Below are 14351 nucleotides of genomic sequence, written 5' to 3'. Positions count from 1 at the left end.
AACGCAGAAAAAGTTCTACATGCACACTTTTAAGTTCTACGGCGTGTCTGCGTGCTCCCAAATCCGTAGGATTCCGTACGGAGGCGGTGCTCACCACTTGTAATACGGATCCCCTACGTTTGCCCATGTTTTTTCACGTCGACAGCACGTGCACGCAGATGGGTTGTGACCGAGGCTTTAGGTTGACGTGTCACGTTTGCGGGAGAAGTTAGACGCGGTGGCCGCCGATTAATTTCTAATAAAACTTTTTTCTCGGCAACGTGAAATCAGCAGAAGTGCGCATGTACGGTTCTACCGTTCTAGATATAGAACTCTGATGATTTTATTCAGGCAATATTCCAGGTAGCCTGGCAAACATATGCATAGTCACCAAGCAGATCTTTTTTTGTGGTTGAAAGACAGTATCAAAATGGCAAGACAGTATCTGATAATACCAAAACCATGCCCGTAGCCTTGGGGGTTCTGGGGGCTCGGAAGAGAAAGGGTCAAAGGTCCATTTTTTATCTAAAGATCCCGAGATTTTTCTTTAAAAGACTGATTTGACTGCTTTGAATCACCAGCGGGGCTGGAATCCTAGAAAAACTTCTTTTGTCATTGAATAAATTTTTTTTCCTTAGAAATCCTCTCAAGAACGCAGGAAATGCTAGTGCAGTTCAGAAGGTTAAATTTTCAAAATTTTCCGTGTAAAAAATACGCCGAAGCCTACATTCTAAACCTCTATTAATAGAGAGTATGGCAAGGTAGCAGACAATTGTGATTGTCTGCTTGTCATACTGGCATTGTGAGTACACGTGATGTTACATAAAAACTGGGAAAAGTGAGTGAAGGTTGACGTATGCGGGGGTAGGCGCTAGATGTGTCTGGGAGAAGAGCGGACTAGGGCTGCTTCCAACATGTCGGAAAGTGTCTACAAGGAAGCCTGCAATGTCTACGCGACTTGCGGGGAGACTGGTGACGACTATGAGGAGGCCGGTAACGTTACGGTCTCCCCATCGGGAGTTCCGGTCGTGAGGAGGGCACTGGACCTGAAGAACGCTACAGGAACGTCTGAAGGTATGGCAGTCACATTCCAGGGACAACATACGCCGTAGTGAATGTACCATTGTTGACAAAACCATCAAGACGACACAATTTCGTCTTAATAAAAGTGAAACTACAGATAAAAATGGAATTATTAACCATACATACAATATCTAACTAACGTAGAATGAATTCGAATGCTATTTTCGTTAAAAACTACTCAACAATGACTACATGTACATTTTTTACTCACTTTGTTCTAATGATAGCATTATATACACGTGTAACTTAAATTTCTCATCAGAATAGCTACATACCAAACAAATGAATATATAAGACCCAACCCCAAGACCTCTGATCGTAGTGTTTTATCCAGAACCGTGCGTTACCCAGGACCATGTTCGGGCATGGTTATGGATAAGTAGGCACGTTTCTATGCCAGACAATAATTAACATTGGAAACAATGGAAACTGTGATCGCCGGGTACAGTATTTATTCTGTGGCACTGGTGCTGCACTTTGGGTATAAATTCTTGCAAAAATGTCGAGAAAAAAATTAATCAGGTCTGTGTAGATTTTCGCCTGAATATTGTTACGAGTAATGCATTGAGTGATTGGCTGCAGTTCTCTTGATCTTTGCTGGAAGAACGCTATTTTTTTCAATCCCTGGCAAAACACGACGGAACTGCACGATGTTAAGGTATAGCTATAGTATTGGCATATGCAAGAAATTTTCTTCAGCGAAATTTTGTTCCGCTTGTGATCTCTTAACTGTACCCCCAAAGATATTGCATACTTTCATTCAGTAGACACCCCCTCAAACAAACACACCATCTGTCTTTACAGCTACAGACACATCTACCGATGATGTCACCGCTGGTTACATCCCAGGGGTCGGCATGAGAAACCCCGGCCAGTCCCGAGTCTGGACCAGCGCCGTGAAGAAAACCATCTCCGCGCTGTCCATAGTGCTGAACTGCTGTCTGGTGGGGGCGGTTATCTTTCTGGGTAAGTTTTGTTGTATTTCTCTACATTGCGTCTGGATAGTTACCTCGTAAGATCAATCTTACGGTAATGTAAGGTATCTATAACATGCCTTCTATTTTCATTTGTTCAGGGGTGACAGTGATGAACCTGAAACTGTCAATGAATCAGCTAGAGGAGAACACCGAAACAACCATTGCTGACCTTTCAAATGTGATTGAAAGGGTGCAAAAGGTAAGGTAAAACTGTTGTAATAGTTGTTTGTATTGTTGTAGTTGTTGCATAGTATTCATTTTTTGTCAAATCAGCCGAAGAAACTGGGCAAAAACAATGTTTTCCTTCGGTAAACATTAAAATGCCATGTTGACCCTTGCCCTTGTTTTTTTACAGACACTGCGAGTGGCAGAGGGCATTTCAGGAGCTCCGGGAAAGCGACTGACCAACTCTAACCTGTCAGGCACCCTGGAGACTGAGCACCAGATACTGCAGCGACTGGAGAAGCTGGAAGCTGGCGTCAAAAAACAGCAGGACGAATCGGAGGAAGTACATGCTGCTACTGACCGACCAGTCTGTAAGATCATTTGTTCTAAGAAGTTTGTATATGCTTATAGCATGGTATCCTACATCCCTGTCATAGTTAAACCCATGGTCTACAACACAAAGTGGTTGGGAAGCCAGACTAGAAAGCTAAACTGATACAAGCTAGCATTGCTTATGAGTTTGAACTTCATAGCAACTTTCTGAAAATCACATGGATGTACAAATCAAAAAGACATACAAATAAAACTGGATTTCGTAGTAAAAGTGTGACCATGAGATCTAAAATAAAAAAAAAATGAAAATCAATCAAAACTGTTGAGGACCAATACTTGCCAACCATTTGAGATTTACTCAAATATGTTGGAACATGCCTAACCTATGAACGGAACCTGTTTTACAGCGTTCTGCCCAAACGGCTACCAGAAATACCGCGAAGTCTGCTACAAGGCGTATGACACACGCAAAAAGTTCTACGAATCGGGTGCTGCCTGCCGTGCCGACGGAGGCACCCTCGCCATGCCCCGGGACTCCGGGATCAACGCCTTCCTCGTCTCCCTCATCCAGGCGGTAGACTCCTACTCTAACTTCTGGTTCGGCTTGCACGATCAGCGGGAAGACGGTAAATGGGAATGGATAGACGGAACCGAACTAGACGGTAAGGGGAAGTATTGTTTTGGGCGGCAAAGTTAGGGTTGTGTGTGTAAACTTTTCAGCCTCTGGCCGCCTCAGTTGTATTCATTTTCTTCCTTGTTTTTGTCACTGTTTTTGCAAACAGGCAACGACTTCAACATGTGGTCGGAGGGTCGCCAGTCCAGTAAGAACTGGACAGAGGTCCAGAACTGCGTCCTGTACTGGTGGATTGACCAATACAGCTGGAATGACTCTGGGTGTCTCAGCATCATGAAGTTCATCTGCCAAATCGTACCATCAGGTTCGTATTACAAGGTCAAGTTGTAATGGGCAAAGAAATACAAAACATTAATAAGACGACTGAAAGTTCAGCTTGACAAGCAAGCAATAGGTTCACTAGACATCTCATTGAATGAACTATTACCTTTGAATAACATATATATCCCTTTTTAAAGGGGTATTTGCTAATGAAATCCAATCTCTATTCATTTCTCCACAGATCCTACAAACAAGTAACCATCTAGCCAAGCCTTTACAACAGTGGGAGGCACTGTCGAGTCTAACATAATTATGCGTCAGACTGATATTTTATGTCAACATAGCATGACTCTTAATTTTCTTTTAGAAAAAGGGTGATAGGGTACTAAACACATAACTGTTAATTGTTTGGGGATTTGTTCTTTCGTGGTAGAAGCCTGCTTATCTGTAAAAGTAAATTTCTCTTATTACACAACTGTACATGTTAGACACTGCACTGACCGATAACCTAGTAATTTAGAGCCCCACTGTTAATTAAGTTCAACGTATGTATGAAATGTACACCTTTAATAGTCAGTGGTTAATAGTTCATAACGATTCGTATTCACTAGCAACGTATCATATTTTGCAAGAAAAACAAACAAACAAACAAACTGCTTGTTCTGATAGTTGCATTTGGGCATTATTCCCATTTCAGTGCACAATATCCTTTATATACGGCATCATTCTAAAAATGCTTTGACAAATATGGCAGTCATTGTCAATATGTAACTGCTTGAATTCGTCGGCGAATCGTCTAATGTACGGCGAAACGTCCCGATATCTCATTCAGCACCAAGGACAGGGAAACCTTTACCGGTGTGTCATTACACATGGTAGCCCCACACCTGGGCAGCGAAGCTAGCTGTTGACGACTGGTATACCAACTCTGTCGCTAGTGTAGGTTGTTAAGGAAAACTGGACGAGAAAACTTGTAAATGGTGTGCGTGTAAGTTTGTACATGTATTTCCACCCATAACGCTGACTAATGTGGCATCGCCACCACGAGGGATAGATTTCATTTTCGTGCTAGTTTTAAATCACCACACACATTACTGTGATAATTCCTATTATAGCACCCGCAATAAACTCATTTCATCTTCATTGAACTTGTATAATGTGCAAATTTGTTTGTTTTATTACCAAGTTAGTTTGTTTATTGGTTGCTTCCCTGCCGTAACCTGAGCCCGTTGCCGGGCAACCTGATTGTTCGAACAATCGTGACGTCACGTCTAGAATATCGTGACAACTGAGCTACCGTACGGCTGTGTGCTCTTCAGGCTCCCCATAAAACTCACGTTTCTAGCTGTCAGACGGCGTTTTAACCCGCAGAAAGTCCCCCAAATATTGCTCACATCATCTTCCAACAGTATCCACCATGGGACCGGGTTAGGTTGATCAGAATCGGAGGTTATCGGCGTCGAAAGGACGCCCTCTGACTTGAGAGAGAGTTTGAGGAGACGCCATATTGTATAGAACGAGAGTGCAGCAGTTGTTGACACCGGACAGTCGACAAAACAACCTACAACTAACAAGCTATGACAGCCTGAACTAAAGAAGATCGCACCGGTACAGAAGCCTTAGGAACACAACATCCAGCCATCTACAGTAACATTACAAGTCCAACACAACTCAGCAGTTTCTGGTTAAATTACGGTAAGCAGTTTTATAGCCCTTTGCTGCTGCACTTGAAGTTCGAAAAGTCGCAAAACTTTTTCTTTGACTCGCTTTTTCCTTTAGCGAGAGCTAAGGCGTTTGGGTAGAGAAGTGAATTAATGAAAACTTTATGTATCATAAAGTAGAGAGTTGAAGGGTAAAATATGCGCTAGTGGTGTTGTAAATACGTTTTCTACTCTAATAATAGTTTCACCTTGTCAAGCAAAAGACTGGAAGTTCTGTTGGTAGTTTATCGTTCTAGAACACCAGGGGAAATAGTGGCTATATTTTCAATGCATTTTCAATATTTCAATGAATGATATATGTTATTCCAGATACATATTTGAGCCACTATGGCCTACCAAAGACTACTCCAGCTCCGTGAGTCCTACCAGTCGCACCGCGCCCCCACCCCCCTCCCCTCCCGTCAGACAGTCGACCAGGCATTGCAGGACATCGAGCGCCAAACCCGCAGACTTCAGCAACAGGCAACTCACGATCAGCAAGACGGACGCCACAGACCTCAGAGGCTCCCTATCAACAACAGGAACAGGTCAGCATTTAACTACATGGTGTGAAGACAGCAGTATGATCTAATCTTTGATATTACTACATGTATATCAGCTTTACATTTTATATACACTGGGTTCTTGTAGCTACACAACATGTGATTATTAGCAGAGTTTGTATCATTCTTAATAGACATCTATCCTGATATCTAGCCATTTCTCATGAGGTACTAAAGAGAGTATGCTTCTTGACTTGTGTCTTAAGATATGCGAGATCGTCCCCTACTGAGGAAGAGCGTGACAGAGCCCTGGACGAGCATGCAGAGAGAGTCTACCAGAGGAAAGTCAACCTTCAGAAGTTTGGGGAAGACAGAAGCACATCAAAGCTGTACGTCAGACGAGGCAAGAAGGTCCGCGCACCGGAGAAGATCCGTGAAGTCGAGCGGGAGCGCCACTTCGCCGTGCCCTTGAACCACGATCATCAGCGGCTCCGAATGGCGCGCACAACTGCCATGTTTGGCGACGACCCGTCCAAGAAGTCTTCCAAAAGCCGCCGAGCGCCCCCGCAGCCCAGTCTGGTCAGCGGACAGAACGGAGCGGAGGACACGCAGTACCGGATGTATCCCGATGAGGATGAAGAGGCCGTCTACGTCACTCTGGAAGAGGTCCGCCACAACGGACGGAAGCAAGCAGCCACCAAGGACATCTCCCCTGAGAGGACTGGTGAGAGTTTGAAAACTTCAGGCCACAGCAATTTGATTTCTTGGTTCTCGGATTTGTCCACTTCATTCTGAGGACCAAGAAATCAAATTGGCCACACCTAATATCTTGATTTTACTTTTTTGAACAGTGCCTGTTATCAGTTAGTCATTCCTGATTTCAAATGTCCAAACTTTAACTGGTTGACATCAAGATCTTATCAGGGGAAGGTTTAATGGGTTAAACTCATATTCATTCCTATGAAAAACATTGCAATGTCTTGAAATTCATTTTTACTATGCTACTTTGCTACCAATCTGTGCCCCATAGCAACCAAGCTGCCAGCTCTGGCACCACAGCGCCCCAGTCTGACCGGGAAGGGAACTGCAGCAGCCAGCAACACCACTGGCCGCTCCTCAGTAAGTTCTAACATATGCTGATAATCTTAAATTTAGAATAAAACTTTTGTCACCAATTTTTAGTGCAGGAAAGTAGCAAAGTCGTAGATGCACCTGTAATGAAAATTTCTCATTAAATTGTTTTCTTGTTTGGAGAGTAAAAAAATCAAGGATACTTCATGTATTAACATAACCATGACTTCTCCAAACACTAATCATCGACACGTTTTGTCATCCCAGCGGAGGAACCCAAAGCCTGCTGAGACTGCGAAGTCCGACAATGCCATGGCAACGGAGAAGCGAGCAGCACGCCGCAGGACGAGAGGCAGCCGGTCCCAGAAGCGCCGCTGTGAGAGTCCGAGCGGCCCTGCGCAGAAACACTAAGTACACCAGTCGCCCTGCCACCCCTCATAGTGCACATGGTGGTTCCAAAACACTGCAGAAGCTTACAGTTCTCAAGTTAAGTTTTCATGGAAACCCCTAGAAACCTTCCAATTTCCCTTTGTTTTATATACCAGGTCAAAACTTCCCTATTTCTCCTACCCCTTTAGTATAAAATTTATAATCAGTCCAATTGCTTTAAGGACATTACAAAAGTTTGAAACATACATCATCATTTCTCATGTTTGACCATTGAAGGTGCAGAGTGGGAAAAAAAGGAGCTTTATCTTTGTTGAAATCTAGTTGCAGTAAGATATGGGAGGGACGAAAAACCACACACCTGCAAATGAGGGATGTATCAGGGCCAAGTCTGGCTAGAGAAATGTCCACAGCACACGAGTATGCCTGAAAATTTCATCTAAAGGCCATCAACTTCTGTGTGTAATGGACATTTCAATAGTCATTTTATTAGTAAGATCAGGGGTGTGTTTGCTAGTACCGTTGTTGCATATTTGTGTCATCTTGCAACAACCCTGCTATTATATTCATCAAATAGCATTCAAACACACCCTACTTAGGACTTAGAATTCTTAGTGGTTCCAACAACTTGCAATATTTTATAAGTAGTAATTTGCTGATCCAAAGGGAGGCCACCAGGAGTGTGGCCCGCACACAGTAAATAACCTTTACCTCTCCAGTAGGGGCTGTACATGTCCTGAAAGAGGGGGTTTCCCTTTGGGGTGTGTGTGAATATCTTAACAGTAGCCATCAATCTACTGTATGTGAAGGTGGATGTTACACCCAGGACTAAGCAATAAGAGTGGAGTCCACTTGCGGTGATATTTAGACCACTGAGAGATGCTGCTCTTCACAGCACACTAGTGCGTTTTCTGTAAGATTTAAATCCACATCAGGCTGCATTGCTGGAAGTGCTCCTCTTTTTTTACTAGTACGGAGGTGAGAAAAATTACTGGAGGACAGGCCAATTATGCCAGCCTAGTGAAACTTAGAGTGATGGAAGCTCAACTCTGTCGATGAAAACCATTGGACAAATCAAATGATCCCGAGTTCATCTAGAAAGTACAAGCTACTACAATGGGAGGGTCATTTGAGAATTTGTGAAAAGATGAACTAGTGGTCACTATTTGTGACAATACTGTAGTTCACCATTTGTGACAGTGGACTTCATGAAATCTCCATTGTCAACAGTTATAGGACGTGCAGGAAAAACGTCCCAATACTGAGGTGAGATGAAACAATCCAGGCTGTATGTCACCTGATTGAGGTTTAAATAATAGGAGAAATGGAAACCTCAGGACCCGGTGGAGTAAACCACATTAAAACAATAGTGCAAACTCTGAGACTATTGAAAGAAGAAAGAGTGATAAAATAAACTTCAATGTTTTAACTGATAGAATCCTCAGGATTTCCAGAGTAGACACTGTCAGGTGCTGCTCTCTACTGTACCCTGGTGTTTTGGTCCTGAGCACTTAGCCTGCGCTAGACCGCACCAGTGGTACAGGCATGCAATGGAAACCTTCCGTTGTACTGCCCTGTCTGGCCAATCTGATAACACCACAGGATTGCTACTGTAACGCCGTAGACAGTACAGCCAGCGACGTGCACACATACACGCGCATGCGCACACACACACGCACCCACACTTACACAGACATGATTTGGTTACCTGTCTCCAGTTTGCCCTGACCTGGCCAGGTAGCCGAACATGTCATGCACTCACGCACACATGCACACACCCTTTACATGCATGTTTTGGTCTCCCTGAAGATTCAGCCCATGCTTCATGGGAGGCCAAACATGCAACACACACATGCACGCACACTTTCACAGATACACAAGTTAACACAACTGTCGTCACTGTACAGGTAAAATAACGTCTAACATAGTAACAACCTGGTATATGCCAAATGAAGAAAGCAGATACTGCACATTTCTTTTGTAAGTTTTTTCCAAAGATTGCGAAAAGGTTTATCAGTTGTCTGGTCAAAAAATTGTGATGTAAAAGGCAATTGCAAGAGCTCATGATGCACCGGCACAGAACTTAAGTATTGTGTGGATGTTATGTACAATAAAAATTCCATTTCTGCCAGTCCAGAATCCTCAGGATTTCTAGAGTAGACACTGTAAGGTGCTGCTCTCTACTGTACCCTGGTGTTTTGGTCCTGAGCACTTAGCCTGCACTAGACTGTACCAGTGGTACAGGCATGCAATGGAAACCTTCCGTTGTACTGCCCTGTCTGGCCAATCTGGTAACACCACAGGATTGCTACTGTAACGCCGTAGACAGTACAGCCAGCGACGTGCACACATACACGCGCATGCGCACACACACACGCACCCACACTTACACAGACATGATTTGGTTACCTGTGTCCAGTTTGCCCTGACCTGGCCAGGTAGCCGAACATGTCATGCACTCACGCACACATGCACACACCCTTACACGCATGTTTTGGTCTCCCTGAAGATTCAGCCCATGCTTCACGGGAGGCCAAACATGCAACACACACACGCACGCACACTTTCACACAAGCCATACACAAGTTAACACAACTGTCGTCACTGTACAGGAAAAATGACGTCTATTAAACATAGTAACAACCTGGTATATGCCAAATGAAGAAAGCAGATACTGCACATTTCTTTTGCACATTTCTTTTGTAAGTTTTTTCCAAAGATTGTGAAAAGGTTTATCAGTTGTCTGGTCAAAAAATTGTGATGTAAAAGGCATGCAAGAGCTCATGATGTACCGGCACAAAACTTCAGTATTGTGTGGATGTTATGTACAGTGAAAAGTCCCTTTCTAACAGTCCACCTACATGTAAAATTATCCCTAGCAAATCAAATCCAACATCTATGTGACATACTTCACTCCATTATGACACACTCTGTGATCAAAAGTCTCTAAAGATTGAATTTTGTCAAAATACATTTTATTAGTAAAATAACACATTTGCCTTTTGACAATTTCACTTCAAGCTTTTTCAATGCCAAAGTCAATATTCCTAAGTTGATTTCTAGTAACTTCACAAAATATGGTCTTGATATTTTATTGGTGAAACATCTTTAATTTTTTAAAACTAACTTCACTTCACTATAACAGCTATTTCAGTCCTTACTGGCCAGATATGTTACATGAAAGTGTAAAATTTGGCACTGATTGACAGTGTCCTCATGGCAAACCCACTACAGTTAACCAGACCAGACAGTACTCTATACTGCAGCTGGGTGGGGAAGGGGCGGGCGGGGTCAACCCCACAGACGGCCGACACTCGGCCCTGCTTACTACCTCTACCTCCTCCTACTGCACCATCTGGCGGACATGACTCTGTAGTCCGGGGAGTTGACGTCGGGAATCGGGTCCCATCCTCCCCGGACCCCACAGTCATGTCCGCTTGTCAGCAGTGGGGGAGGTAGGGCTAGTCTGCGGGGCCTTGTGTCTGTGCTGTCTGTGTGGGGAGATCCTGTACCAATCTGGAACCGCCCTGGCTGAAGTGGAGATGTACTGTGTGGCCCTCTCCGACTGAAGTGGGTTTGCCTCATGCGCCGTTTGTGTGACTGAACATTTTCATATAGCATCTTTTCTCATTCTTAAAGAGTTTTAAAAACATTTTGGGGGTATTGTTTCATTATGGCCTCTTCTTCTCCTCCTGCCATTTCTTAAAATGGATTCAACTTTTTTCAGCCATATGACCTGAAATTTGGCATGGAGGTAGAGTGGGTATATACCCGCAGACATTGTTTTTATTTAATTTTCTTGGAACAGGCCTTTAAAACTGTTTTATTTGGTTTTATTGGCCATTTTCAGGCAAAAAATATACATTTGGGGATCTGGTTGCAGTTAATTTTCCTAAAAAATCTTTTTTCCCCTTTATGTCACTACCTAAGATGAAGTCTCTATAGAACAATCCTATGGCTCCACCCACCTCCATCAAAACAAAATAATAAAAAAATGCAAATTATTAATATGCACATGCAGCCACTCTCATTTGGTCATACCGCTATTTGCCGTACCAGCAGTCTAGTATTAGTCACTACACCAACAGACACACACTGCATTGTTAATGTGTTTCATTGCCAGTAAACCATGTCTATATCATGTGTAATTTACAAATGTGGTGGATGTGGCAAAACCTTTGTACATAATTATCAAATATACTATATGAGTAATGCTGTGTAAATTTGATACATTGAATGAGCCACTCTGTTTTGTTATCAGTCTATTGTGTGCTAATCATGTGTATTATACATTGTGGATGTGGCAATACAGTAACTTTTGTACATATCAAATAAACATGTGTAATGCTGTGTACATTTATCCATTGAATGAGCCACCTCTCATTGGTCAAACTACTATTTCCTACTATATGTATTTTCATGTGCAGTATATAGACAAACAAAGTGGATGTGGAAGACATTAACATGTGTACATATCAATGTAAAATGCTGTATACATCTTTATACCTGGAATTTTAGCTGGGCTAAAACACAATAAATGTTTTCATGTTGACATGTATTTTGGCTCAGGTGTAGTGTTGATTCCCCTTATTGTCAAGTATTCAATGGCTTACCAAGACTGGTGTCCCTGTCCCTGGTGCTGAATGACACACCAACAAGACTGGTGCCCCTGTCCCTGGTGCTGAATGACACACCAACAAGACTGGTGTCCCTGTCCCTGAATGACACACCAACAAACTGGTGTCCCTGTCCTTACAAGTTAGTGCTGAATGACACACCAACAAGACTGGTGTCCCTGTCCCTGGTGCTCCTTACAAGTTAGTGCTGAATGACACACCAACAAGACTGGTGTCCCTGTCCCTGGTGCTGAATGACACACCAACAAGACTGGTGTCCCTGTCTCTGGTGCTGAATGACACACCAACAAACTGGTGTCCCTGTCCTTAGTGCTGAATGACACACCAACAAGACTGGTGTCCCTGTCCCTGGTGCTGAATGACACACCAACAAGACTGGTGTCCCTGTCCCTGTCCCTGAATGACACACCAGCAGGACTGGTGCCCTGGTGCTGAATGACAGACCAATAAGACTGGTGTCCCTGAATGACACACCAACAAGACTGGTGTCCCTGTCACTGGTGCTGAATGACACACCAACAAGACTTGTGTCCCTGGTGCTGAATGACACACCAAGACTGGTGTCCCTGGTGCTGAATGACACAACAACAATAACTAGGCTGGTGTGCCTGGTTTCCGATAGAAAAAGACTTCTGACTGATTCAACTTGGATAAATTTGCAGTGGTCTCCCTCCAAAACTGAATAGATTCTTCCATTTCGTTTGCGGCATTTCGCACACATAGCGGAAGTTGCATGTATGTCAGTGCCAGAAAGTTTTTCGCGGTTCTTTCCTTGCTAGGGTCCCTTTTTCAAGTATAATTCTCGTGTTTTTGTGTTTTTTCTGCATACTGTCGACACATCCAAGATACCGGTAGGTGTAACTTTTTGGGTCCGTAGCGCTAGAAAGTTGCCCCCCTCCCCACCTACACGATGGCCCTCTCCGAAACTCGAAAACCCGAAGAGCTTACGAGAGAGGAACTGATCGTCAAAGTAAACCAACTCCAGGAGATTGTATCAAGGCTAGAAAGCACCAACAACACAACAACAGAACAGTTGGTAATACAGAAGAAACAGCGGAAACAAAAACCACAGAGAAAGTTTGATTTTACAAAGTACAACGCGAGACACGTGGCTCTGAAGATCGCTTACCTAGGGTGGAGCTATGACGGGTTTCAGAGTCAGGACACCACTGACAACACCATCGAGGCACGGCTGTTCGAAGCTCTGACCAAGACAAGGCTGATAGAGAAGAGACAGACGTCTAACTACCACCGGTGTGGGCGCACGGACAAGGGTGTGTCTGCCTTTGGTCAGGTGAGACACTAGAATATAAAAACATGCTATGTACAAACTTTTATACTACCTCCTTTGGGTAGATCATGCTGTCAATAGTGGAAAAATTACATTATTTACAGGATCATCCTGTCAATAGTAGGAAAAGATGCATTCTTGACAGGATGATCCGGTCAATAACAGAAAAATCTGCACTGTTGACAGGATCATCATGCCAATAGCATCAGGCTATACACATTGCCCTAACTTCTGAGTGACTGTCCTAGATGAAAAAGGGACCATGCCTGTATATTAACTCAAAGTGTCGGTAAAAGAAGTTAGCATATAGCATCACAAGGAAAGTGTATCGTTGTGCAATCTAGTTGTAAGAAACCAGGAGGAGACAGTAGAAACAGATAAAAACCCCTTGGTCCCGGGCCGGATTCGAACTCACGGGTCCCGGGCCACAGGCAGACGCTCTAACTGAGTGAGCTAAAAGGTCTAGACCCATTGGCTGGGTCAGTTGGTAGCGCCTATAAACCCCCAACTGTTACACTACCCCCCTTTTCTTTTCAAGATTCGTCCTCGAATCTTCCGAATTCGACATCCCTGGAGCGGCACTCTTTGCCAGAACTCACAGGGCCGGTGTGGGAACCAGTATAAGAAACCAGGAGGAGACAGTAGAAACAGATAAAAACCCCTTGGTCCCGGGCCGGATTTGAACTCACGGCTCCCGGGCCACAGTCAGATGCTCCAACTGAGTGAGCTAAAAGGTCTAGACCCATTGGCTGGGTCAGTTGGTAGCGCCTACAAACCCCCAACTGTTACATAGTCACTGTTTTTTCTTTCAACCCACAACAAACAGGTGATTTCATTGGACTTACGGACCAACCTGACAGAGGGCGCAGGTGTCATCCCCAGACCTGAGGGAACAGCCAACCACAGAGAGGGAGACAATACGACAGAAATCAATTATGTTTACATCCTCAACAAGGTACATTAGTAACTGTCAAAATATATCAAACAAAATGATCAAAATTTTGCTGAAAAATCCCTAACCCTATCCCTATCCCTATCCCTATCCCTATCCCTATCCCTATCCCCATCCCCATCCCTATCCCTATCCCTATCCCTATCCCTATCCCTATCCCCATCCCTAACCCTATCCCTATCCCTATCCCTATCCCTATCCCTATCCCTAACCCTATCCCTATCCCTATCCCTATCCCTATCCCTATCCCTAACCCTATCCCTATCCCTATCCCTATACCTATCCCTATCCCTATCCCTATCCCTATCCCTATCCCCATCCCCATCCCCATCCCTATCCCTATCCCTATCCCTAACCCTATCCCCATCCCTAACCCTA

At 43.9% G+C, this 14351-nt stretch overlaps 3 protein-coding genes across 4 annotated transcripts; all 3 read left to right on the top strand.

Moving 5' to 3' along the window:
• The first annotated feature begins 1904 nt into the window (after positions 1 to 1904).
• Positions 1905 to 4441, top strand: LOC109487348 (C-type lectin domain family 3 member A-like). Of its 2 annotated transcripts, XM_019791327.1 has the most exons (6): positions 1905 to 2028; positions 2138 to 2238; positions 2395 to 2575; positions 2945 to 3199; positions 3320 to 3475; positions 3674 to 4441. In XM_019791327.1, the coding sequence occupies exons 1-6, from the start codon at positions 1920 to 1922 to the stop codon at positions 3688 to 3690; spliced, it is 819 nt and encodes a 272-aa protein (XP_019646886.1). In that variant the 5' UTR covers positions 1905 to 1919; the 3' UTR covers positions 3691 to 4441. The 2 variants fall into 2 exon arrangements, with proteins under 2 accessions (XP_019646886.1, XP_019646885.1); XM_019791326.1 differs by lacking the exon at positions 3674 to 4441 and having other exon boundaries at positions 3320 to 3666.
• Positions 4442 to 4673: 232 nt separating this feature from the next.
• On the top strand, positions 4674 to 7217 carry LOC109487355. The gene is made up of 5 exons (XM_019791332.1): positions 4674 to 5127; positions 5463 to 5680; positions 5902 to 6359; positions 6666 to 6754; positions 6974 to 7217. The coding sequence occupies exons 2-5, from the start codon at positions 5481 to 5483 to the stop codon at positions 7115 to 7117; spliced, it is 891 nt and encodes a 296-aa protein (XP_019646891.1). The 5' UTR covers positions 4674 to 5127; positions 5463 to 5480; the 3' UTR covers positions 7118 to 7217.
• Positions 7218 to 12555: 5338 nt separating this feature from the next.
• Positions 12556 to 13976, top strand: LOC109487305 (tRNA pseudouridine(38/39) synthase-like; the record flags this gene model as incomplete). The annotated part of the gene is made up of 2 exons (XM_019791284.1): positions 12556 to 13024; positions 13848 to 13976. Coding segments are annotated over exons 1-2 (513 nt in total), but the record flags the coding sequence as incomplete, so codon positions are not given.
• Between the last annotated feature and the right edge of the window lie 375 nt (positions 13977 to 14351).

The sequence above is a fragment of the Branchiostoma belcheri genome, unplaced genomic scaffold (genome assembly GCF_001625305.1).
Source record: "Branchiostoma belcheri isolate BF01 breed outbred unplaced genomic scaffold, Haploidv18h27 scaffold88, whole genome shotgun sequence".
NCBI classification, from domain to species: domain Eukaryota; kingdom Metazoa; phylum Chordata; class Leptocardii; order Amphioxiformes; family Branchiostomatidae; genus Branchiostoma; species Branchiostoma belcheri.
This window is presented reverse-complemented; position numbering and strand designations above follow the sequence as displayed.